We start from the raw sequence: 25,342 nt of genomic DNA on the forward strand, positions 1-25,342 counted from the left end.
ATTTATTTTAGATGAAAAGTGAAGAGTTCAATCACAATTGTTCTAAACCCTTAGGAAAATTCATAACCCTTAGATGGAGGTTGGATTCTGCATGAATTCATATTTAGATCTACTTCTAGCTAATCCCTGACCTCTCTGTGATCGAGACAAAATTCAGGTTTCTGGAAATGTTAGGTGTAGTGTATGTGGATAGATATGCAACAAGAGGGCAAATTGGAAAAGGAGCGGACATTTTATCAGGGTTTCCCTAAGTCCCTGAGTTAGGGGGCACACCGGCAATGTCAGTATAGGTCTTCTGCTCAGAGATACCTGTAGAAGTAATGGCCCTATCTCTCTTCTCCGCCACAGAACAATCCCATCTTCTTTATCTCCTTTTGCTGGTAGCCTATGGCCTGCCAGTTCTTGGCTCAGCTAGGTGTGACACCCTTACTCCACTCTCTCCTCTCCTCTTCCAGAGCTCAGAAAATCTCTCTGACTCAAAGGTAGCTCCTCCCTCTTATTCAAATTCCTTAGAGTTAAGACAAAGCTTTGATTGATTCAAAGAGATGTAATAGGCCCGGTTCACACTCAGGTCTGATTGATTGTTTCAATTATTTTTGAGTGGGATAATCAAAGGATCTCCACCCTTACACAATTATTAAAAAAAAGCTTAACAAAAAATTGCTTTTAAAAATGATAAACTAGAAAACAAAATTACTTTCCATTCCAGAACAATTTGTAATATTGAAAAATCTGCAACTACACATACAGTATTTGTGTGGAAACATATATGAAGTGACCCAGTATGGAACAGCTACAGTGTGATTTGGGCCTTCCTGATGAAGAAACACAAGTTACAGAAAGAACTCAATGTGGTAACCCAGATCGTCAAGCCAGAGAATTTGGAGAAATGGAACTGTTGTTCAAATCAGAATAAATATGTAATACAAGTTACTCTAGAATATTTATATTACTTAATTTATGTGCATACATGTCTCTGTTCAATTAATTTGCTAGTGACTATGAGCACAGTATTACTTATTATATAGGAAAAACCTAGAAGAACCTTTAATGACAAGGATTCCTTAAGTAAAAAAAAGACAATCAGGTTGCTGATTTAAAGTATTTGAAAAATTATTGCCATGACAAAACTAAGCACTCTGATATTTATTCCTCATATAAAAGTTTCCTTATTTAGAGTTTTCTACTCTGGAATCTAGATTCATACTCTCTCACTAGCCAAAAAAAGTCAGTATTGGGATATCTTCGATGCAGTATGAATTAAAGATAATATTAGAAAGCATATTATAATATCAAGATAACGTATGTTACTGAGAAATACGATGGGGGCATTTTGATTACAAAATTATTCACAGCAATTTAAAATGCATTAAGTAAAAAGTTGGGGAAAAAAGAGTGGTAGAACTATGACACTTGTTTTCAAATATTTTGTGTTCCTTTTATGCTGACAATGAAGGAAGCTAATTTTTTTTGCTAACACTAGCAGTAGCATCAACTTTCAACATAAACTTTAAAAAATATTTATTAGTCATGATTTTTAACCTTGTTTTTTCACTTTCTAAATTTTAAACAGGTCAAAAAAATACAAATCTAATGTCTATCAGCATGATCAGTTTCATAGTTACTGTATTTTTACTTGGATGAATCCAGGATCTCATTCTTCCACTGGTGCAGATTTCACTCCAATGCAGGCCTTTTTCTCTTCTGTGATTCTTGTCCATGTCCCTCCATGAATTTGACATAGAGGCTGAAGACCTTCAAATGTGCTAGAGATCTTCCACTATGTCTTTTAATATTTCATGAGTACCAGTATAACATTTGAGTTTTCCATCTGTTATACTTCATTCTTGCTATATAACTATACTAAAAATCAACTAGTTTGTCTTAACTGTGCCAGAGGAAAAAGTTTTTAATCTTGTTTTTTAAAAAAAGACTAGGACACAGAAGTGGCAAGGATTTATTTGGGGATCCCATTTAGGAATAAACCACATTTTGAAAACTGATATGACAAAGTTTATAGAAAAATGATACATTTTTCAATAGAATCTTAATCACATTATGTCAGATTATACTTTTCACACCTAATTATGCTAATTTAAAAACTTTTTCATGTGCAAGATTACTGCTTTAAGCTTACAGTATGTGAGTTATATAAGTATAAGCCTACTGCCATGTACACAATAGAAATTTAATAAAAGTTGCTTGATGATAACAGTATGATTACTGTGTATAATCATTACTATGATTACTGTGTATGATTACTGTGAGAATAGTGAGTAAATATTCTCAAGTTTCTGTGCCAATGAAAATCCACTGTTTAAAGAGAATAAACTATGCAAGTTTGGGTGGGGGATAAGGCTTTGACATTTAAAAGGATCTATAATAAAGATAACATATTTTTTAATGTACAGGAAAGGCTTTTTAGACTGCGGTTTGTCACTTACTCCAAGATGCATTAATAAGATTTTTTTTTTGGTCTTATCTGGAGCTACAAACCACACGGGATTAAAAAAAAAACCCTATCAAGAAAGGTAACAAATCTAGGGGATTTAAAAAAAACTGGGTCAAGTGTAATTATCATGTTTTTTAAAATGAATTGATTTTATCTCTGCTTTTAGCACTTTAAAAACTCTAATATTTATGTCACTTTCAATTAAACCATAGTGCCTGTAAAAATGTATACCTCTAATGACATTTTGTTTTTTCTTTCTGTTTTTTGGTGAACATTTTCTTAAGACAATATTAATCTTCTCATAATAGTGAAATTCATCCTGTTGTTTGCTTTTTAAAGTGGCTATTGATATCAGAAATATCACTGTACCACAATTTAAATAAAATGGTTTAAAAAAAAACTTTATTATTCAATTGGATTCTCTGTGGACCTAAAACCTTCAGATTTGGCTTGCTTATTTTTGGTTTAATATTTTGGTTTAATATATTGGCTTTACTGCAGCCAAGTTAAGAAAGTGAATTTTCTACATTTTGGGAAAGAGAGTAACAAGCTGGAGAGTGCACAGAGGAGGGTGACAAGGATGGCAAACGGCCTCAAGGTCATGCCATATGAAGATCAGTTTAAGAAACTGGAGATGCATAGCCTGGAGAAAAAAAAAAAGACTGAGAAGGAGGACATGATAATCATATCCAAGTGTTTGATGGGCTATTCCTTGGAAGAGGAATTAGATTTGTTCTGTTTAGCCTGAGAGGACAGAGCTAGGAGCACTTCTTGGAAGTTACAAAGAGGTGAATTAGGATTGAGGTAAGAAAAAACTTCCTAACATTTATAATTAACTAAAAATGAAATGTGCTTGCCTTAGGAGAGAGTGGTTTCCTCTTCATTGGAGGTCTTCTTCAACCAAAGGCTGGATGAACACTTGTCTATTAGGTTGTGGAGGGGTTTATTTTCTGGGTATGAGTTGGACTTCCCATCTCTGAAATTTTGTCATTTTGTGAAGTGAGAAGGGGAAGGAGGAAAGATAAAAACCATAATTTTCTTTTTTGTGTGTGTGAGGCAATTGGGGTTAATGACTTGCCCAGGGTCACACAGCTAGTATGTGTCAAGTGTCTGAGGTCAGATTTGAACTCAGGTCCTTCTGATGCCAGGGCTGGTTCTCTATTCACTGTGCCACCCAGCTGCCCCTAAAAGCCATAATCTTTAATGGAGTAAGCCCAAAAGAGAGGTAGCATAGTATAGTGGATACAGAAACTGCTTCATTGCCAAGAACACATGATTCAAGTCCTGCTTCTGCCACATATTAGCTTTGTGACCATGGAACAAGTTATTGAACCTCTCAATGCTCTAGGCAACTTTATAAGACTAGAGTCAACTCTGAAAATAAATGACCAAAGAGGCACAGAGATTATGCAACCACTGTTAACTCAGAAAAATACCAAATAGTTCAAAGAGGTAATACCCTAACTGTTACCTCCGAAAAGTAAAATAAAACCAAAGAGCTTACAGAGGATATAGGCAAAAAGCCTTCTTTATTTGTTGGAGGAGGGAAACTAGACACAATTGCTGGAGTCTCCTCTAGGAGGAGGCCCAAGGTAGTGAGGCTAAACCTTGACATATACATATATAGTTTTGGTTAGATAAATAGTAGTGAGTAGTGAGTAGTTACAACAGTAATGTAGCATAACAGCAAGAGTGAGGGGCAAGGTTGTCTAGTGACAAAACGTCCATTCATAGCAGGGCTTCATGTCTGGGCCTGCTGGGGCTTGCCTGAGCTCAGGGACCATTATTCCTGTGACTTAGTTTCAGCAGAGTTTATCCAGAGAGTGAGTGCAAGGGATTGTTGTGCCAAGCCCAGGTTGCTTGTTGGGGCTTAGCTCTGCAAAGCAAGGTGTCTCCTAAAAGTAAAAAAAGAGTGAAAAGAGAGGGGTGGTCTTGGCATGGGGATCCTGACGCTAGAAGTTGCAGAGAAGGTGCCTGTTAGTATAGTAGAAGGATTTTCCTCACCAGGGAGTTCACTGTATCAATGAAATTATAAATCTAGTCCCAGTCCCTTTTGAGAAACCCCATCCAGAGAGGCTCGGTGGGATCTTTGAAAGAGTGTGGTACACTTACAGAAATGAAAACAAAAATAGCTTTAGATAAAAGGCTTCACTAAATATTACACATTCTCAAATTCTGACTGTTCACAGCAATTGTTAGGGGTGGACCATTAGTAATTTTTGTACTAGAAATAGTAATTTAGTCGAGAATGCAATCCTAATCTTGAAGGAATTTGCTGTTCAGTTGTTTTCAGTTGTATTCAACTATTTGTGACCCTTTTTGGGGTTTTCTTGGCAAAAATACTGGAGTGGCTTGCCATTTCCTCCTTTAGATCATTTTATGGAAGAGGAAACTGAGGCAAATAGGGTTAAGTGACTGGCCCAGGGTCACACAGTTGTCTGAGGCTAGATTTGAACTCATGAAGATGTCTTCCTTTTTTTTTTTTTTTGAGAGGTAACTGGGGTTAAGTGACTTGCCCAGTCACACAGCTATTAAGTGTTATGTGTCTGAAGTTGGATTTGAACTCAGGTCTTCCTGACTCCAAGGCCGATGCTCTATCCACTATGTCACCTACCTGCTCCAAGATAAGTCTTCTTGACTACTGCCCTGGACTCTATCTACTGCAGGAATGAAGAAAGTTATCATCTAGCAAATATACATGCATATATAATAACTAATGCTGCCTTATATTAGTATAGCACTTTACAGTTTTTAAAGAGCTTTTGCAAGCAGTAGCTCATTTGATCAGTACAATAGCTCTGCAAGGTAAGCAAGGAATGGACCTTCTTTTCCTATTGTGTCTTTCTTGCAATTAGCTATCACAGTTGCACATGCCAAATCTGGATGCATTATTGACTTTGCTAATGTTTTTGAGATGCTATAGCTCTAAAGGAGTTTTTGCTCTTAGGTCACTGAGTTTTACCTGAACTTCACATATTGTCTTGAGAGTTGAGTGCTCCCTGCCACCAGCCTAAGCTGACAGAACACAGCATTGGTATGGCTGAATTGATAATGAAGTAGCAGCCATGGGATTTTTAATGGACCATAGAAAGAATACTAGCTCAAAGCTAAAGAAGGGAGGGAGGGAGGCACTGAAGACAACAGGTTACTTATCAGGAGTGGAAGATTGCTTTTTGGATCATCAGTCAAACAATCAACAAGCATTTATTAACTACCTCAACCTGGTTCCCTTGGCAGAATGAGCAGATGAGAACAATTTGTTCCAATAGCCATGAAGGCAGCTGAAGCAGGTGCTATTGGAATACTTAGAGCTTGGCCATCTACTACATCCTGGGACAGATTGACTTTTGTCTTGCCACTAGACTTCGATGACTTTGGAAGACAGAGTGAGGCTGATGACTTTGTGCAACTCTGCTTCATTTAAATCCAATTCTTGAGCAAGTCAAGACTCGCTGTGATGTCATTGGTTCTCTTCAAAAAACAAAGAACAACATTAACTACCTACTATATGCCAGGCATTTTGCTAGGCAGGGGAGATATAAACTAAAAAAAAAAAAAAAAAAAAAAAAGAACATTTCTGCCCTTAAGAAACTTACGTGTCATCAGGTAAGACATCAATGCATTGTAAAAGGGGTTAACAACCAACTCACCAAAAAAAATTAAAATTTTTAAGTTTAATCTGTTTTATTAATACTTTTGCCATCACTTTCTTAAGTCTAGACAATCAATAAAACAATAAAGCAAGCCATGATTTGTAGGTTATGCTGATTCCTAAGGTGTAAATACTCACACTAAAAATTTAACAAATGGCTCTGGGCTCAGTTCAAGCTGGCTCTAGCACACTCCTGTATATACACACATAAACATTCTCTCTCTCTGTCTCTGTCTCTCTGTCTCTGTCTCTCTGTCTCTCTGTCTCTCTCTCTGTCTGTATATGGGAAGGACAGGGAAGCACTAGTAGCTGGGGAGAGGAAGAAAGGCCTCTTATAGGAGGAGGTGATGCCTGAACTGATCTTTGATGGCAGTGAGAGATTCTAAGCTGTGGAGGGGAGGAGGAAGTACGTTCCAGGTATGAGGGAGGGGCAGCTTAGGCAAAGGCTAGTACATAATAAGCACTTAATAAGTGATTGCTCACTGACTGAGTGCCGTGTGTGAGGTATAGCAAAATGCCCACACATCGATAACACTTCTTTTTTTCTGGTACAATCCTATGGTTTCCCTCTACCAATGCATATCATCAACTGATATGCAACTCAGTCTCAAAATGAAACCCAAATTAAGGGTGACTAAGATCCATAGAAAGGTATCAAAGAATCATCTGGAAAGACTCAAATGGAGGCACTGAGCAAGTTCTTTTTCAAAATTTTTACTTATTTTTTTCTGAACTTAAATAAAACAAGCATTTCTATATCATAGTAGAATGGGGGGAGATGATTTTGCATGAAACTGCAAATCTATTATGTACAACTTGCTATTCCTTTTAAATATGTAATAAAGTTATCTGTAACTTTCTTTTTTTCCTCTTTTTTATCCCTCCTCCTCTCACCCTAGAAATGACTACAATATATATGCATGTATATATAATATATATATATATGGCTATATATATATATATGTATATAAAACCATTCCATAGTTCTTTCTGAGTCAGATACAAGTAAGAATAATAATAGCTTTCATTTATATAGAACTCTATGGTCACAAATCATTTTGCACATTTATCTTATTTGATCTTCAGAACAAAGTAGGTAGTAAAATTATTATTATACGTATTTTCCAGATAATAACTGTGAGAGGTTGGGGAAAAGGAGGAATGTCCATATGCTACAGGGACATACAGCTGTTCATGATCCCTCAAGTCTATTTATAAGCATTAGAAAGGAGCTTCTGAGTTGTTGGTCAGGCCATGGAGAAGGTGGAGACATGCCTGGCTGGGTTGAAGTGTAAAGACCTGACATTGTGGTGGAGTAAATTTTTAAAGTTTGAATGATTAAGAGAGTATTTATATTGAGTGCTTAGGTGTTCATAAATCAGAGGGCTTTGAAAGAAGTGAATGGAAAAAGAGGACCATAGAATAAGGTAGAATCAGGTATAAGAATTATTACAGTTATTTTTCACTAAAATAGAGACTTGTAATTATTTATAATAATAGTTGACATATGTTATCACATCTTTTTTCAGCCAAAGACAAGGTTTATTAGAACATCCATCATATTGGACAGACTCTTAAGGAGTCTGAACATTAGTAAGCTAGTGGCTAGATTATGAGAATCTAAGCAGTAGCTAGATTATAAGAATCTCAGCATCTTAATGGAGACAAATTGAACCTTATACACAGAAAGACTATGGGAGGAATCTGGGAGTGGCCAAGTAGTCTATGAGGTAATAGAACTCCAGGGACCTGGACTACTTGGCCTAAGGGAGAATGGAGCTCAGATAGGATTAAAGGTGGGAAGTGGCCTGGGACCACAAGGAGATAAGACAATGGAGGGCTAAACTAGGTCAAGGATAACAGAATTGGGAGATTGGGTGTATGTTATCACATTTTAATTCAGTGAATGGTATGGAAAAGAGAGCTCTAGGAAGGTGAGGAGCTAGGTTCCAGATTAAGCACTAGTTTAAGATGGTCTGTGTACAAGATTGTAAGTGAAACAATTTGATCATAGTTTTTTCCTCTTCCTCCTCCTCCCACGTATACAGTATATAGACCAGGACAGAAGGGCAGTGAAGAGAGGCTGTTGATCAGTTTGGGTCACATGCCAGACATATAAATTGAGCTTTTTCATATTTTTGTCTGAGCTGTTTTGGGAGGAATGTCCATAGAGGGTGAGGTGATATGTGGTACATTATAACTTATTCAGAGAGAGACAGTTTTCCAACAATAACAATAGTAAATCTCATTTATATAGCATTTTATGGTTCACTATTTCCTCATATCAACCCTGTGAGACAGTTACTTCAGGTATTAATATATCATTTTACAGATTAGAAAACTGAGGATTATTTATACTGAATTAAAGGATCCTTGATTTCATCAATATGGATATTACCTTAATCAACAAACATTTATTAATTGCCTACTGTGTACCAAGCAATGGTCTTGGTGCTGTGGCTATAAATAAAAACAATAGAATCTTTGCTGTCAACTAACATAGAAGGTAATTTTTACATTACTAAATTCTGGCTTATTCTACCCAATAGATTGCTACCCTAGGCAGTTTTTATACATTGCTGTGGCCTACCTTTTGGTAATGAGCTGCTCTCTAAAATTAGCCAGGATGGTTGTTGGATAACAGACAAACACTCCATCACTGGGCCCTACCCAAATTTCTAATGGCTTTTCTGATATAGCCTTTGAAAAATCAGCATCATTTCCAGGCCACAATGATGCATTAGTATATTCTTCATAATAAAACTGACACTTAAATAGTGCTTTAAAGTTTATAAAAATTGGCTTATGTTCATTGTTATGTGAGACTTTCAACAATGTTGCCAAGTAGATAGAATTAGTATTATTCTCTACATGCTATAGATGAGGAAACTAAAGATAGGGAAGGCTAAGTGACTTAGCCATGGTTACCCACTTAGTGGAGATTAGAGGCAGGATTTGAACCAGGTTTACTTCCTTAAATTCAACATTCAATTCATAATACTTTGATGTTTCCTTTTAGTAGAATCAAGGTCACATAGCTAGGGTAAGGAAATCTAATAGACTAGGCTTTTTTCCCTAGAGCTAGCACCAGGAACCCATAGATAGAAACAGCTAGTATGAGGTGAATCCCTGTGTGTAATATGTGGTGATTCCTTTAGTATATATAACCTTTGAGAAAAGGAATTTCACTCTTCCCTGCACTTAGCACAGTGTCTGGTGCATAGTATTAACGCTTGATAAAATGCTTGTTGCCTGCCTAACCTCTGTGTGTCTGATCTGGACTAAACCTCACTCAGGCTGGAATGGAAGTTCAGACTTGGAATTGGAAAAAAATGAGTCACTTGTAGACAGAGATGTGCTGGTAAATATTTATCAACCAGTTCTCTGGGGGCAGAAACATGCCCATGACACACTTTTAAGTTTAATCTGCATTATTAACATTTTTTCCATCACTTTCTTAAGCCTTAATCCACAAAACAATAAATCAAGCCCTGATTTGTAGCATTTGAAGTGTAAATACTCAAACTGAAAATTTAACAATCTATTGGTTTGAGCTGGCTCCAGAATGCCTGTGCTCATAGACCATCTAACACTTAGCAAAAGGAAGTTTACTTAATGGCATGGAAAGGATATTCAGCAAGGACACAACATTTATTCAGTTGGTCACAATTCTCTTGCTTCTCTATTTGCCACAGTGGTGTACCCAGGCAGTAGCATATGTCTCATCAGAGGAGTTTCCCCACTCCTTATGTACTGGGTTACTTAGGCAACTGTGAAGAGATTTCAATAGTTTCAGCCTCCTGGACCAATTAAAACATAAATACAGTTTCGTTGTCTAGGGTATTTCCTAGACTAGAGAAAAACTTGTGTAGTCTGCCTGGGACAGATGCTACTCCTACTACAGTATCCTTATCTAGCTTACTCATGATTGGTGTATATATACATATATATAGATGTGTATATATATATAAAATATGTATATATGTATATATATATATAACTTTAAAAGTATCTTATTTTTTCCCAATTACATGTAAAAACAATTTTAAACATTCTTTTTTTAAATTGTGAGTTCCAAATTCTGTCCCCCCCTCTCTTCCCCCTTCCCCCTCTCTGAGACAAGCAATTTGATATAGGTTATATATGTGCAATATGATTGGTATATTCAAAAGTAACTAGTGTAATCCATTAAAGGGCTCCAGCTCCCTTAGTATAGTTTCTGTTTCATCATGTTGGAAAGGACTTTGGCTCGGGATTGTCCCTCTCTGTTCAGTAGATATTCAGGCACTGCTCCCTGGGAGTTTTTTCATCATTCTTTCATTTCTCTTTTCATGCATCTTGATAGTCTTTTTCATCTGAATCTTCTCAGCATGACACTGTTTATGGTAGAGTTTGGCCTTTCGACCAACCATTTTCTTGGCTTTCTTTGAAGGTTCATGAGCCTTTCAGCTTTCCTTCTTTCTCTTTTTCTCATGGTAATCCAAGCGGTAGCCATCCCATTTTCAGTGTAACTCTATGTATTTGTTCTGTGGCATGTTGACGGCTGGGGGCCCCTTGAAGAGCCACCGAAAACGCTTCCAAATTTCACTCCCTCTGCCATTAGTGACCGACTCCTCATGAGCCAGAAAAGAAAAGGCCCCAGTACTTTATTTTATTTTTTTACTAAATTATGCAGCCTTGAAATTGGAAGCCCCTGTGGCCAATAGCCTCTCCCCTTCCCTCCCTTCTCACGAAAGCAGGGAATAGATCTCAAGCCTGAGACACTGACACCATGGCAGCTATTGTTTCAGGTAATATTGGAAGTAAAATATTAAGCTCTATGACAAAATTTCGAGGTACCATGGCATCCTAATACCAAGAATTTCTCTAGCCCTGTTACATAGCATTTTTGATGAACCATCAAATGACATCTCCTTAGGAGAGCTCTAATTTCTCATGCCCCCTCTTGTGATCCAAATCACAAATCCAAATCCTGGCCCTACTTTAATTGCCCCTGTGACCATAATTGACTGCTCTTGTGACCACATGACTCTGATGCGGTCTAAAGGTCAGGGGTCCTGGAATCCCAAAATCACGACACCCGGTCCTGCCCGAAAGAATTCGACCCAAGCCTTCTTGCAGCCAAAAACAAGGTTTATTGAAGATTCACCATATTAGCTAGATTCTTAAGGAATCTGACCATCTGTGGGCTATTGGCTAGATTGTGAAAATCTGTGCATCTTAATGGAGACAAGATGGACTTCATATACAGAAAGACTGTGGGAGGGCTCCAGGAGTGGCCAAGTAGTCTATGAGGTAATATCTAGGAGTGGCCAAGTAGTCTATGAAGTAATAGAATTCCAGGGAAATGGAGCCTAGGTGGGACCAAGGGTGGGAAGTGGCCTGGGGCCATAGGGAGGCAAGACAATGTAGGGCTAGGCTAGGTCAAGGATAACAGAATTGAGGGATTGGGTGTAGCCAAAACAAAGGAATCATGGCCCCAGGGGAATTTCAGAGATCTCCTTGATCAAGTGGGAGAATTCAAGGATAGTTCAAAGGTTTTCTAGGGCCCATAGACAAATGGAGCCCAAATTGGGACAAAAGTCTCACTTGGGGCCCATACCCCATCAACTCTTCTACTCCTCTTTCCATTTTCTTGCATTTCTCTATGGTAATTGTTTTCCCCAATTTTTACTACCAGACAGTCTTCCTTCTTCCAGAATTTCATCAGTGCTGGAGAAGCTATTGTCACCACCCAGATAAGAAAATGGGTAGTGAGAAAGCCCACATAGGATGTTAATGGAATAGCAAATTAGCGTCTTTGAGGGAGGGGAGAGATTAATTTTTAACCCCCGAATTCCCAAAGCTTCTCTGGAATTACCAGCTAATTCAAAGGTAATTAGGATGGGATGGTTTGGGCACAGTGTTAACTGAAAAACCATATACAGAGTTTTACAGGGGTGTTGCCATTGGATAGGATGGGGAGAAGCTGGGCACACTGACTTCCTTTCCCTCAGAAAGAAAAGAGAATATTTTGTGCAAACCAACAATAGTGTGGTTCAAGGAAGGAAAACTGACTCTGGAGTTCTAGGTTAAAAATCTAACTTTAGATATTTCCTATGTCAACTTCAGCATATCACTTGATCTCCTTGGACCTCAGTTTCCTCATTTGAAGAAACAGCCTTTGAGGTCCTTTCCAGCTCTAAATCTATGATCCTACAAGTGAGGAGCCATAGCCCAAGTCTTTGGGTAGGTAGATTCCATGCAGATGTAAGCTACACTGAACAAAAGGATATAGAAAAAGTAGAGTTAAAATTTTGCACTTTAAACACTTCTCTTATCTCTGGGATACTCACATTTGGATACGTATTGGACACATCTATGACACAAAAGCACCCACATCATCCTCTCAGAGCAAATTGTAGACATAGAGACAAGGGTTTTAATGCCTAGGATTTTTTTTTATTTAAGGACATGTTTATAAATCAAACTTGAATACAAATACTTCTTCCATTTCTATTCATTTTCATTTTCTGAGGCAGATGTACTATGGAACACTAAAAAAAAAAAAGGCTGGATTTGGAGTCAGAGCACTTATATTCAAATCCTGGCTCTGCCACTTTTATCTGTGTAATCTTGGACAAGTAACAATCTCACTGGGCATCAGTTTCATCATCTATAAAATGTTGGGGTTGGACTAGACATCCTCTTAGATCCTTTTCAGGTTAAATCTATGATACTAAAAAATATCATTAAAGTGGAAGACAAGGTTTCCTTTCTTTCTTCCTTCCTTTCTTCCTTTCAACTAATACATTTTGTTTTGTCACAGCAAATACATTCCAATAAAAAGACAAGCATGATTCCCAAAAGTATATTGCCCCAAAACACTTAAGCAAAAATGGTTAGAAGAGTGAGTGTGGCTGATAGGTGCATGTCACTTTCTACCTTTGTAGATTATCATTTGTTATTAGAAATGAGCAAGTGTACTTTTACTTCAATAATTGATCAATAAGCATTTGTTAAACACCTATTATGTGTGAGGCATTATTTTAGGCACTGGTGATACAAGGACAAAAATAAAAAGTCCTTGCGCTCAAGAAGCTTACATTTTATCAGGGGAGACAACATATACATGTATTTATATTTGTTGTTGTTCAGTCATGTCCAACTCTTCATGACCCCCTTTTTGAGGTTTTCTTATAAAGATACTGGAATAGTTTGCCACTTCCTTCTGCAGCTCATTTTACAGATGAGGAAACTGAGGCAAACAGGATTAATTACTTGCCCAGGGTCACATAGCTAGTAAGTATCTGAGGCCAGATTTGAACTCACAATGTGTCTTCCTGACTCCAGGTCTGGCACTTTATTCACTGCACCACCTAGCGCCCTGTATGTATTTATATTTATACGCACACAATGAATTCAAGGTAATTTTTTGGGAGAAGGGACTAGAAGCTGGGAAGATAAAGAAAGGCTTCTTTTATATTTACAAAGTAGAATTTGAGCTGAGCTTTGAAGGAAAGTGGAGAATCTTGGAGGTACCAATAACTTCTTTTCATTTTGAAGAATTTATTATTTGTTTATTTTTAAAATTCTTTTAAAAAAAATTTGAGTTCTGAATTCTCTCCCTCCCTTCCATTGTGAAGGGAAGAAACGTGATATCAATTATACATGTAAAATCACGCAAACATATTTCCATGTTAACCATGTTGAAAAAAAATAAAAAGGAAAACAAGAAAAATAAAGTAAAAAAATTATGCTTCATTCTACATTCACACTCCATCAGTTCTTTCTCTAGAGGCACATAGCATTTTTCATCATGAGTCCTTTGGAATTGTTTTGGATCACTCTATTGCTGAGAATAGCTAAGTCATTCACAGTTCACTGATATTGCTTTTACTGTGTACAAAGTTCTCCTGGTTCTGCTCATTTCACTTTGCATGAATTCATGTAAATCTTCCCTGATTTTTCTGAAACTATCCTGCTTGTCATTTCTTATAGAACAATAGTATTCCATTACAATCATGTACCATAACTTGTTCACCCATTCTTCAATTGATGGGTATCCCCTCAATTTCCAATTCTTTGCCACCACAAAAAGAGCTGCTATAAATATTTTTGTATGAATAGATCCTTTTCCCTTTTCTTTGATCTCTTTGGTATACAGGCCTAGTTGTGGTATTGCTGGATCAAAGGGTATGCACAGTTTTATAGCTCTTTGGGCATAGTTCCAAATTGTTCTCCAAAATGGTTAGATCAGTTCACAACTCCAACAACAATGTATTAGTTTCCCAATTTTACCACATGCTCTCCAATATTTTTCTTCTTCCTTTTCTGTTACATTAGCCAATCTGATAGGTGTGAGGTGGTACCTCAGAGTTGTTTCAATTTGCATTTCTTTAATCAATAGTGATTTAGAGCATTTTTTCATATGACTATAGATAGTTTTGATTTCTACTCCTGAAAACTTCCTGTTCATCTCCTTTGACAATTTATCAATTAGGGAATAACTTGTTTTATAAATTTGACTCAGTTCCTTATATTTCACAGTGAAACCTGCTATAAATTCCCACACCCCTCCCCCACCAAGTTTCCTGCATTCTTCTAATCTTGTCTACATCGGTTTTGTTTGTGCAAAACCTTTTAAATTAGATGTAGTCAAAATTAACCATTTTACCTCCCATAATGCTATCTATCTCATTTGGTCAGAAATTCTTCCTTATCCATAGATCTGACAGGTAAAATTTTCCATGCTCCCCTAATGTCTTATGTCATCATCCTTTGTCACGTACCCATCTTCGCCTTATCTCGGTATATGGTGTGAGATATTGGATAGCAATTATTTCTACCAACATTGTTCACTACATTTGACTTGAGTTTTGTTGCCACTTAATATTGTCTTCATTTACGTTGTTGTAATTTTGTATATTGTTCTTTTGGTTCTGCTTTCTTCATTTTGCATCCCTTTGTCCAAGTCTTTCTATTTCTCTAATTCCTCATATTTATGGTTCACAATGATAAGCCATTACATTTATAGACCATAATTTGTTTTACCATTTTTCAATCATCTATATTATTGACATTTTCTCCATCATTTTTCTAAGTCTAGACAATCAACAAAACAATAAATCAAGCCTTGATTTGCAGGGTTTGCTGATTTCCAAGGTGCACATGTTTAATGATCATTCCACCAGTGTAAGTTGACTCCAGCACAGCACTCCCTCTTATACATAATGGCTGTCTCCCTCTTATACATAATGACTGTATGACCCTGGCCAGGTCACTTAACCTCTCAGTGACCCAGGCTAGTCTCTCAGACTATTATTTGTAGAGCTGTTAACTATTGTTCTGTATTAGAGTTTCCTCAAGGGGAATTCCCTATAAAAATGAAAGTACAACTCTGGTTTAAAATGTTCAAAACTAGAAAATTGGTACTTTCAAAATTTACTTGGATTTTTATGTATGAATAGACTCACATAAGCTTTGAATCAATACACGAAATTTAGTCTCCTAATTCTCTTCTTTTCTTTATCATTCCATTGCATAAAGCACAACTAAACCTGTGTTCAGTTCTATCATCTCTGTTATGCCTTTTAACATGAAAAATATAACAGTGAAAAATTGGTCAGATCTGCTTATTAGTTTAAGAAGCACACGCAAAAAAAAATTTTGCTTCTGAAGATGCTAACCCATTTCCTGTGTAAGAGTAGAATAAGTAAGAAAATCAAGTGGGAAGAACTCAAATAAATAATGTAAAATAATAATAATGTGAAATAAAATGTGACAAAATAATATGGAAATAATGTGACAAAAAGGATGACATATATAAACAAGACTGGAGAATTTGATTCTAAGTGATGATACTTTGAATGGCAAAAGATCAAGTAAACCTTTTCCAAAGGATAGCAAAAATTGGAAATATTCAAATTAAAGTTACTCCAAAAAGAAGAGCTATGTTCATAGTTATCCAGAAGGTAACCTAAATGAAAGATCTACAGACCAAGGTAGAAAATTGCTACCAAAACTTAGCAATTATAGGAATAGGGTTTTTGGATTGAAGATGATAACAAGATTTGACAAAGTCAGTCAAAAAAAAATTTATTAAATGCTTATTATGTACCAGACACTGTGCTAAACTCTGGGGTTGAAAAATAAAAAAGCAAAAGACAGTCTCTTCCCTCAAAGAACTCACAATCTAATGGAGGAAATAATCAAATAAATATATACAAACAAGCTATTTACAAAGTAAGGAAGAAATAATTGAGAGGGAAGGCACTAGAATTAAAAGAGGTTGGGAAAGCCTTCCTGTAGAAGATGGGATTTTAGTTAGGGCCTCAAGGAGGCCAGGGAAGCCAGTAAGGGGGGACAAGGAAGGAGAGCATTGTAGGGTATGGTGGACAGTCAGAGAAAATGTCCAGAGCCAAGAGATAGAGTGTCTTGTTCATGGAACAGCAAGGAGGTCAATGTCACCGAATCAAAGAGTATGTGATGGGGAATAAGGTGTAAGAAAACTGAAAAGGTAGGAGGGGATTAGTTTATGAACGGCTTTGAGTGCCAGGGAGTTTAAAATTTTGATCATGGAGATAATGGGAAGCCATTATAGTTTACTGAGTAAGGGAGTGACATGGTCAGACCTGCTCTTTAGGACAAAGACTGTGGTGTCAGAATGGAAGCTGGAATGGAGTAGGGAGAGACTTAAGGCAGGCAAGACTCATCTGCAGGCTGTTACAATAGTCCAGGTGTGAGATGATGAGAGCCTGCACCAGAGTGGTAGCAATGTTAGAGGAGAGAAAGGGGTGTATTCGAAAAATATTACAAAGGCAAAATCAACAGGTCTTGGTGATAGATTGGATATGAAAGGTGAAAGACAGTGAAGAGCTGAGGATGACACTTAGGTTTTGAGCCTAAGGGACTAGGAGAATAGTGTTGCCCTCTAGAATAATAGGAAAGGCAAAAGGTGGGGATGTTTTAGAGGGAAAGATTATAAATTAGGAAGAAAAACAGAAGAGAATGATATCCCAGAAATCTAGAGAGAATAGAGTTTCAAGCAAAAGAAGGTGATTGGCAGTGTCAAAATCTGAAGGGATGTAGAGGAGAATTAGGATTGAGAAAAGGCCATTGGATTTGGCAACTAAGAGATCACCAGCAACTTTGGAGAGGGTGGTTCCAGTGAAATGATGAGGTTGGAAGCCAGATCATAAAGGGTTAAGAAAAGAGTGAAAGGAGAGAAAATGGAGGCACTTAATGTAGATGTCTTTTTTAAGAACTTCAGCCACAAAGGCCAGAAGAGAAGAGGACAATAGTTGGTGGGGAGAGGTTAGAAAGATCAAGTGAAAGTTTTTTGAGGCTGGAGAAGAAACAGGGCATATTTGTAGTCAGTAGGGAAAGAACCAGTAGAAAGTGAGAAATGAACATAAGTAAGGTGATAGAGCAGGAAATGATAGAGGGGGCACTCTGTTGGAGGAGATGATACGTAATGAGACCAACTGAGCAGCTAGAGGGGTTAAGGTTAGCCTTGGTAAGAAGTGAAGTTTCCTCGTCCTGTGAGAGACAGGTGAAAGAGGAGAAAGTAGCAAGAGTCATATCAGTGATATGAAATTAGGAAGAAGGGAGAGGAGGGAGCTCATGGCAAATCGCCTCAATTTTTTTCTGTAAAATTTGAGGCAAGGTTCTTAGCTGAATGGATGAGAGGGAAAAGGGCCGTGGGAAGTTTTAAGAAGGATGAAAAAGTTTGGAAGAGTCACTGTGGAGAGTGGGATAGTAAGTTGATGAGGCATAGTAAGATTGCCTAGCAGCCGTGAGGTTTAGGTTACAGTTGTATGACAATAAATTTGTAGAGAACTCAATCAGATTTTCTCCACCTTCATTCAGTATCATCTCTGTAGGAGTGAGGCAACAGATTCTGGAAGTTGTCCAAAGCTGTGGAGCACAATATAGCAATGGTTTCTAGCCAATGAAGCAGCAAATCTTGGAAGCCTATAGAATTATTGTGCTTTTTTACTATCTGATCCTCATGCCTGGAAAGCATTTCTTACTTCCCTGCACTATTCTGAATCCCATATTTCCTTCAAGACAGCTCAAGCATCATTTTCTAGATGAAGCCTTTCCTTATTCCCCTATCTACTTGTATATTCCCTCCCAAACTTATTTTGTATTTATCTTGTATATACTATGTATTCACTTTATGTATGTAATGTTCATATTTGTGTATGTATGTATGTAATGAAAGTCTGGTGCATGTGCATCTAGTGCATCTCATTAGCTTGCTTAACTAAAGCAACCTTTCCAGGCTGAGAAGAGGCTGAGAACCTTGAAAATAGAGGGATGTTCTGTAACTGATTCTGGTTGGCTAACCATGGGTTTGGTCTGAGGCTTTTTTGATTGGGCATGTATCTGGAACTGTCAGAGTCTTCAGAAAAGGTTTGAATTAGCTTCTTTGCCTTCATTCATATCTGGGGGAGCTCAGTGACAATTCTGCTCATAGCTTCTATTGAGAAACCATGCCACAAGAGAAACAGTACTCCCCAAGATATGGGCCTTGATCCTTGGCCCTGTTGCTTGTTCTTTTTCTGTTTGAGGTGACAAGAGTAGAGCTGAATAACTTAGTGAGTTTGAAAGGTCATCATGAAGGTGCTCTGGAGTCCTAGAATTCTAGAGTTTGAGTTCCAATCTGACTATTGCAGCTAGGCCAACATCAATGCCTGGAGGAGCAAGGGGCATTTTTGAAAGCAACCTTCTGAACTCATGCCAGAGAAAGCTGGAACAAAGGCTCATCTATCAGTAAAATTGCCTTTGGATGTGAACTTAGTAGAACCAATGCTATGTGGGAACTGAGTTAAATTTTAAGCCTGCTCCCTCAGAAACCAAAGTAGTATAGGAACAGTATTACCTGGAGATATCGGGGGAATTGGGGGCAGCTAGATGACATAGTAGGTAGAGTGCCAGGCCTAGAGTCAGGAAGACTGATATTCCTGAGTTCAAATCTGGCTTCAGACACTTACTAGCTGTGTGACTCTGAGCAAATGACTTAACCCTGTTTGCTTCAGTTTCTCATCTCTAACATAAGCTGGAGAAGGAAATGGCAAGCAACTCCAGTACCTTTGCCAAGAAAACCCAAAAAATGGGATCAGGAAGAGTTGGACACAACTGAAAAATGACTGAACAACAATAAATTGGGGATGCTGTTTGTACATTTTTCTCTTGCTGTATCTATGAGATAAAGATACCTTTGTAAAAACCAACTTACATTAAGTAATTAAATATAGCTGAGATACTAGACCTTGCCCTCCTTAACAGAAAGGGAGATCATAGCTACTGTGGGTTTGAACCTATGGTACAGAAAAAAGACAAACCACAAATGCTTCAGGTTACTCTATAATCCTGAGAAATAGTTGTAGCTGACCTGGCTCCAGGAGAGGGGCCAGAACATACTCACTGCACATATATTTGTGTACATACATACATACACACATACATCTCTCCCCTAAACACCTTTTAAACTTTCAAGGGTATTTGTATCTCTTCCTTTCTGTTTTTCTAAAAACTTTGTTTTCTTTTATTATTTTAAATAAGTTTTTATTAGTATCTTTTATTGTTTACATAACTATAATAACCCCTAGCATCCTTTCCCCCTTCCCCTTCCAGAAAGCCATTCCACATAACAGTATTTCTCAAAACAAACAGAGAAAAATCAGCATTAACTAGTTGATCAACATATTCCAAAGATCTAAAAATATATGATATATAAAATATTTGTTGACCTCCTATCTCTTTAACCGGGTAGGGATTAGGGGTGTCTTCTCATATCTCTTTTGATCCATGCTTGTTCTTTGTAATTTTGCAATATTCACTATTAATTTTTTTGTTATTTGTTTACATTGTTATAATTATTGTGTATATTGGGGGTTTTTTTGGCTCTGCTTACTTCACTCTTAATCAGTTCATATAGATTTAGGTTTCTTTGTAGTCATCATATTCGTCATTTCTTACACCATAGTAATATGCTTTTACATTCACCCACCACAATTTGTTTAGCCATTCCTCAATCCGGGAATCTACTTTGTTTCTAATTCTTTGCTATCACAAAAAGTGCTGCTATAAATATTTTAGTGTACATGGGAACTTTCTTATCAATTACCTCTTTGGGGTATAAAGCTACTAGTAATGAAATCTTTGGATAAAAGGTAAAGGATATTTTAGTTACTTTATTTGTATAAGTCCAAACTGCTTTCTAAAATGGTTGTACTCCTGCAAAGCACTACTAACAATACAGTATTGTGCTTATCTTCCCACAACCCCTCCAACATTGACTATTCCCATCTTTTGTCAATTTGCAGGGTTTGAAAAGAACCTCAGGGTTGTTTTGATTTTCATTTCTCTAATTATTAGTGGTTTGAAACATTCTTTCATGTGGTTTTTAATACCTTGCAATTCTTCTAAGAGCTATTTGTTCCTATCTTTTGACTAATCTAGTGGGGAGTGGCTTTTGGTTTTATATATATATATATATATTATATATATGTATATATACACACACACAAGCACATATCACTTACAATGTTAATTGCTTCTTTATTTGAATACTAAACCCTTATTAGAGAAGTTTTCTCTTCTTATCCTAGGTTCTTTAATTTTATTTGTGTTGAAACTTTTCAGTTTCACTTAATCAAAATTATTTTATCTTTTATAATTACCTCTATTTATTTGGTTAAGACTACATCTCCTACCCATAGTTGTTAGAGGTATATATGATATGGTTCTGAGGCATCTGGGTGACACAGTGCATAGAACACTGGATCATGAATCAGAGAGACCTGAGTTCAAATTTATCCTCAGGTACTTACTGTGTGATCCTGAACAAGTCACTTAATCTCTGTTTGCCTCAATTTCCTCAACTGTAAAAATGTAGATAATAACATTATCTACATCTCTCGGATCTCGTCAGGATCAAATGAGATAATAATTTTAAAGTGCTTAGCCCTACACCTGCCCATATTGGGTGCTATATAAATGTTTATTCCCTTCCCTTGCTGCTCTTCTAAAATTTTTTAAATAGAAACATCTTCAATATTAGGGTCATGTATCCATTTAGAATGTATCATGGAATATGACATAAGGCACTGTTGTAAGACAAATTTCTGCTAGATTGCTTTCCAGTTTTCCAAGGAAATTTTTTTTAATCTGAGAGTGCTCAAGTATTTTATGTTTTATAGTATTTCAAACACTGGATTATTGAGTTTCACTGTTTCTGATTCTCCCTTGTCTAGTCTGGTACACTCATCTATCTATCTATGCACCTATTTTTTTTTTTGTGAGGCAATTGGGGTTAAGTGACTTGCCCAGAGTCACATAGTTAGTGATATGTGTCTGAGGCTGGATTTGAACTCAGATCCTCCTGATTCCAGTGCCAGTGCTCTATCCACTGGGCACCACCTAGCTGCCCCACCTAACTACCCCAACATTGATGTCTGTTTTTTAAACCAATACCACACGGTTTGGATGACTGCTGCTTTACAATATAGTTTGAGGTCTGGAAATGCTATTCCTTCTTCCTTACCTTTTTTTTCATAATTTGCCTTGATATTCTTGATCACTTATTTTTCCAAATGAATTTTGTTATTTTATCAAGTTCTGTGAAGTATCCTTTAGACAATGTGATTACTTATAGCACGAAAAGTGTAAACTAACTTTCCTAGTATTGTCATTTTTATATTGCCATGGCCCATCCATGAGTACTGAATATAAAACTTCATTTTCCATTTATGCTTTTAGTTTCTCTAATCCAGTGATTCTCAGCTTAGAGTTCATGAACTTAAAAAAAAAGCAGATAAATACCTATTTCAATATGATTTGTTTTCTTTATAATACTATACAATGCATTTAAAAGCAGCATTATTCTTTTTTTTAATTAGTATTTTATTTTCCCCAATTACATGTAAAAACAATTTTCAACATTCATTTTAAAAATTGAATTCCAAATTCTCTCCTTCCCTCCTCACCCCCTCATTGAGAAGGCAAGCAATTTCATACAGTTTATACATATGTAGTTATACAAAACATATTTCCATAGTATTCATGTTGTAAAAGAAAATATACAGCAAAATAAAAAACCCAAGAAAAATAAAGTAAAAAAAGAGTATAATTTGATCTGTATTCAGATTCCATCAGTTCTTTCTCTGGGGATGGATAGCATTTTTCATCATAAATCCTTCAGAGTTGCCTTAGATAATTGAATTGCTGAGAATAGCTAAGTCATTCACAGTTGACCATCTTACAATATTGCTATTCCTGTGTACAGCGTTCTCCTGGTTCTACTCATTTCACTTTGCATCAGTCCATGTAAGTATTTCCATGTTTTTCTGAGAGCATCTTGCTCATCATTTCTTATAGCACAATAGTATTCCATCATAATCATATACCACAGCTTGTTAGCCATTCCCCAATTGATGGGCATCTCCTCCTCAATTTCCATTTCTTTGACACTAGGAAAGAGCAAGCATTATTATTCTGAGGAGTCTATGTGTTTCACCAGACATATGACACACAAAAAACTGAAGAACCCATTTCAATCCAAGTGAAATAAAAGCATAGTCACAACAATTAGTTTCCACACAAACACATCATTATGACCTTTTATAATTGAGTTTAGCAACTGATTTTGCAGATACAGATTATTTAGAGCATATATCCTTCCCCTAATTCAAATACTTGCCTTCAGTTTCTGTGTGTCCCTCACGTGGGCCATTACATATGGATAAGTCACATCTTTCAATGTAGCCAGAAAAGGATTCAATGAGATAACAAGGACATTGAGGTCACATGAATATAAGTCAATATAGGAAGGCATTAGATATAATTTATCCAGAGTACAAATAAACAGCTGATAGTGAGATTTGTTGTACCCCCAAGTTAGAGCTTTGATCAAAGTAGCTTTTCTACAATTTGCATATTATATTATGGAGATAATAGGAAGTTCCAATTTACATCTTGTCCTGACTAGAGAAGATGCATTTTTTTACCCTTAAACTACTCTAGTGCCTTAATTTTTATATCTTTTTTTCTTCCCGAGTATCACTTGCTTTTGCATGAATGTTTCTCCCGATTCCACAACAGATGAAGGGAATATTATTTTCTTGAAAATCTAATTGAACAACTATTTTCCAATTTGACTTGAGAAGTGAAATTTCATTTAAAGTTGGCTGAAATTTTAGTTTTTTTAAGTGAGCATTATAGGGAAATAAGAATAACAGTTGGGAACCTGTCAACATCTTCACCTCCCCAGGCCTGTTTGCTTTTGCTTTTTTTTTTTCTTGTAGTAATTTTTTGTTTCCCACGGAAGAAAGTTATTTGGGAGTGTGAGCCTCCAAATGTTTCTATCAGCAGATTGAAATTCTCCTTACACTACTCGACCAGGGTTTCCATAAAATCATTGTCCCTTCCACCAATCAGAATACGCACTAGAACTTTTGCCTGAGCTATGTGGAGATCCGCTCAGCTCAGGAATCTTATTCATTTGATGTCTGAGTTAAGTAAAACCACAGGCTGCATCCCTGGAGAGCAAATGTATCAGGCCCCAATAGTAGCTCTTCCTCTTGCATGCAAGTAAAATAAATGCTTTTTAAGTCTTAAGGTTTAACTAAATGTCAGCTATTATTTTCTTCTGCTGCTTCCACTAATTCCTCTTCGGCCTCTGCCTTGAGGAAAGGGAACCACTCCTCCCCCAGCTCCAGTAAGATATTTGCCCCAGGCCCAAGTTCCTATTTAAAAAGTAGCAACCAAAGAATGGGAACCCTGTGGATTTTCCTAAAGGAAAACCAATCAAGGAATCCAGACTTGTTGTTCTCGCTTTCCTACCCACCAATCAGAACTAACTGCTGAGACACACTTTCCCTTCCCCCTCTCCTCACCCTTCCCTGATGCTGCTGCTGGATAAGTTACAAAGCTAGTACTGGAGGAATCCATCCTTCACCTAGTTGTTTAATGCAATGGATTCTCCTTCTATTATATGGCAGTTGACCTAAAATTGCCTTTGCTTCCAGATTACATTTTGTCAAGTATCGAGAACCAAACCACGCTTAATATCGGTGAATTTGTGTTGCTCAGTTCGAACTGGAAAGACTTACAGGTAACTACTGAAAGGTAAAATAACTTTAAGCCTTGCTTCTCCGCCTCGCCCATATTTCTTCTTTCTTACCCCCAGGTATTACCCTTTGGAGAGTGACTAGTTTTAGGGCGGAAATATTTTTGAATATTGGCGGCGGAAGCCAGATTTGGGGGTTGGGCTTCTGAAAAGTGACGTATCTTACCCTGTGCCTTGGTTGGCTGCCATGCTTTCCCACACGTGGCTCTTGGACGGAAGGTAAACACAACCACATGGACTTGCTGGAAGCCACACCCCCACGCAAAGACACGTGGTTGCAGGGTGCTGTTAAACAACTACAAGAATCACGGGGTGACTGCTGCTCATGTCTATTGGCTACAGAGTCAGCGAATGAAAACTAGAATGAAAACTATTGGGTGCAATTATAGCTGTTTCTCTCTACTCCCACCCATCCCGCCATTGAGTCATTCATTCTGTGGCTCCAGTGTAGTCTCTGCCCCAGTACAGTTTGACAGCCAGATTCCCACGTGTCCTCAAGTGGGGGTGTGGCTTTTAGGGAGCCCGGGAGGTTTGTGTTTACACTCCGCTACTCCACGTGTGACAGTGTCAGGATGCATTTAATTCTTAAATTTATCAAATGTTAGGGCTGGAAAAGACCTTTTAGCATTTCTGATAGTATTCCCTACTTCATAGTTTCTTCTCAATCTTCCCTCATACCTAGAATTATTCTTGGCCCAAGAGCTAAAGGGCTAAAAATAGTGAGAGGCTGGTTGGTAGTTATCCTATCAGGTGTCTTAAAGGCAATAGTAATTGGATGAATTTATACACCTAGCATGACTATTTGAGGCCACTTTTCCTGAGTTCTCCAGGGATATATTCCATTCCCCACCCCTCCGCTTATATACATTCACTTTTGCTACTACAAGATTTATGAGAATAGGCCAAAGTAGCCTACAAAAGTCTAGAAGACTGTCACTGGACATCTAGCATTAGCTACTACTAGGTATGACTATTTGTCAGCTAATCCTGGATATGGAGAAGAGAAAGCTTTGTTAGGCTCCCAAATCCAAATAATCAGACCACTGGCTTATGGTTGACAAGATAATCTATGTGATTTGGCCTCATGTGTCACCACAGTTACTTTGAAAGGCCCATGAAG

The 25,342-nt window shown here is 37.2% G+C and overlaps 1 protein-coding gene across 1 annotated transcript in view; it reads left to right on the forward strand.

Annotated features, from left to right (window-relative positions):
* The window catches only part of BEND6 (BEN domain containing 6), an 81,001-nt gene that overhangs the window by 54,944 nt on the left and 715 nt on the right, over positions 1 to 25,342 (forward strand). The window contains exon 8 of the mRNA XM_027852895.1: positions 24,504 to 24,780. Within this exon, the coding sequence (XP_027708696.1) occupies positions 24,504 to 24,780 (277 nt within the window). The remainder of the gene's footprint in view (positions 1 to 24,503; positions 24,781 to 25,342) is intronic.

The sequence above is a fragment of the Vombatus ursinus genome, unplaced genomic scaffold (genome assembly GCF_900497805.2).
Source record: "Vombatus ursinus unplaced genomic scaffold, bare-nosed wombat genome assembly UNPS02009835.1, whole genome shotgun sequence".
Lineage (NCBI taxonomy): Eukaryota > Metazoa > Chordata > Mammalia > Diprotodontia > Vombatidae > Vombatus > Vombatus ursinus.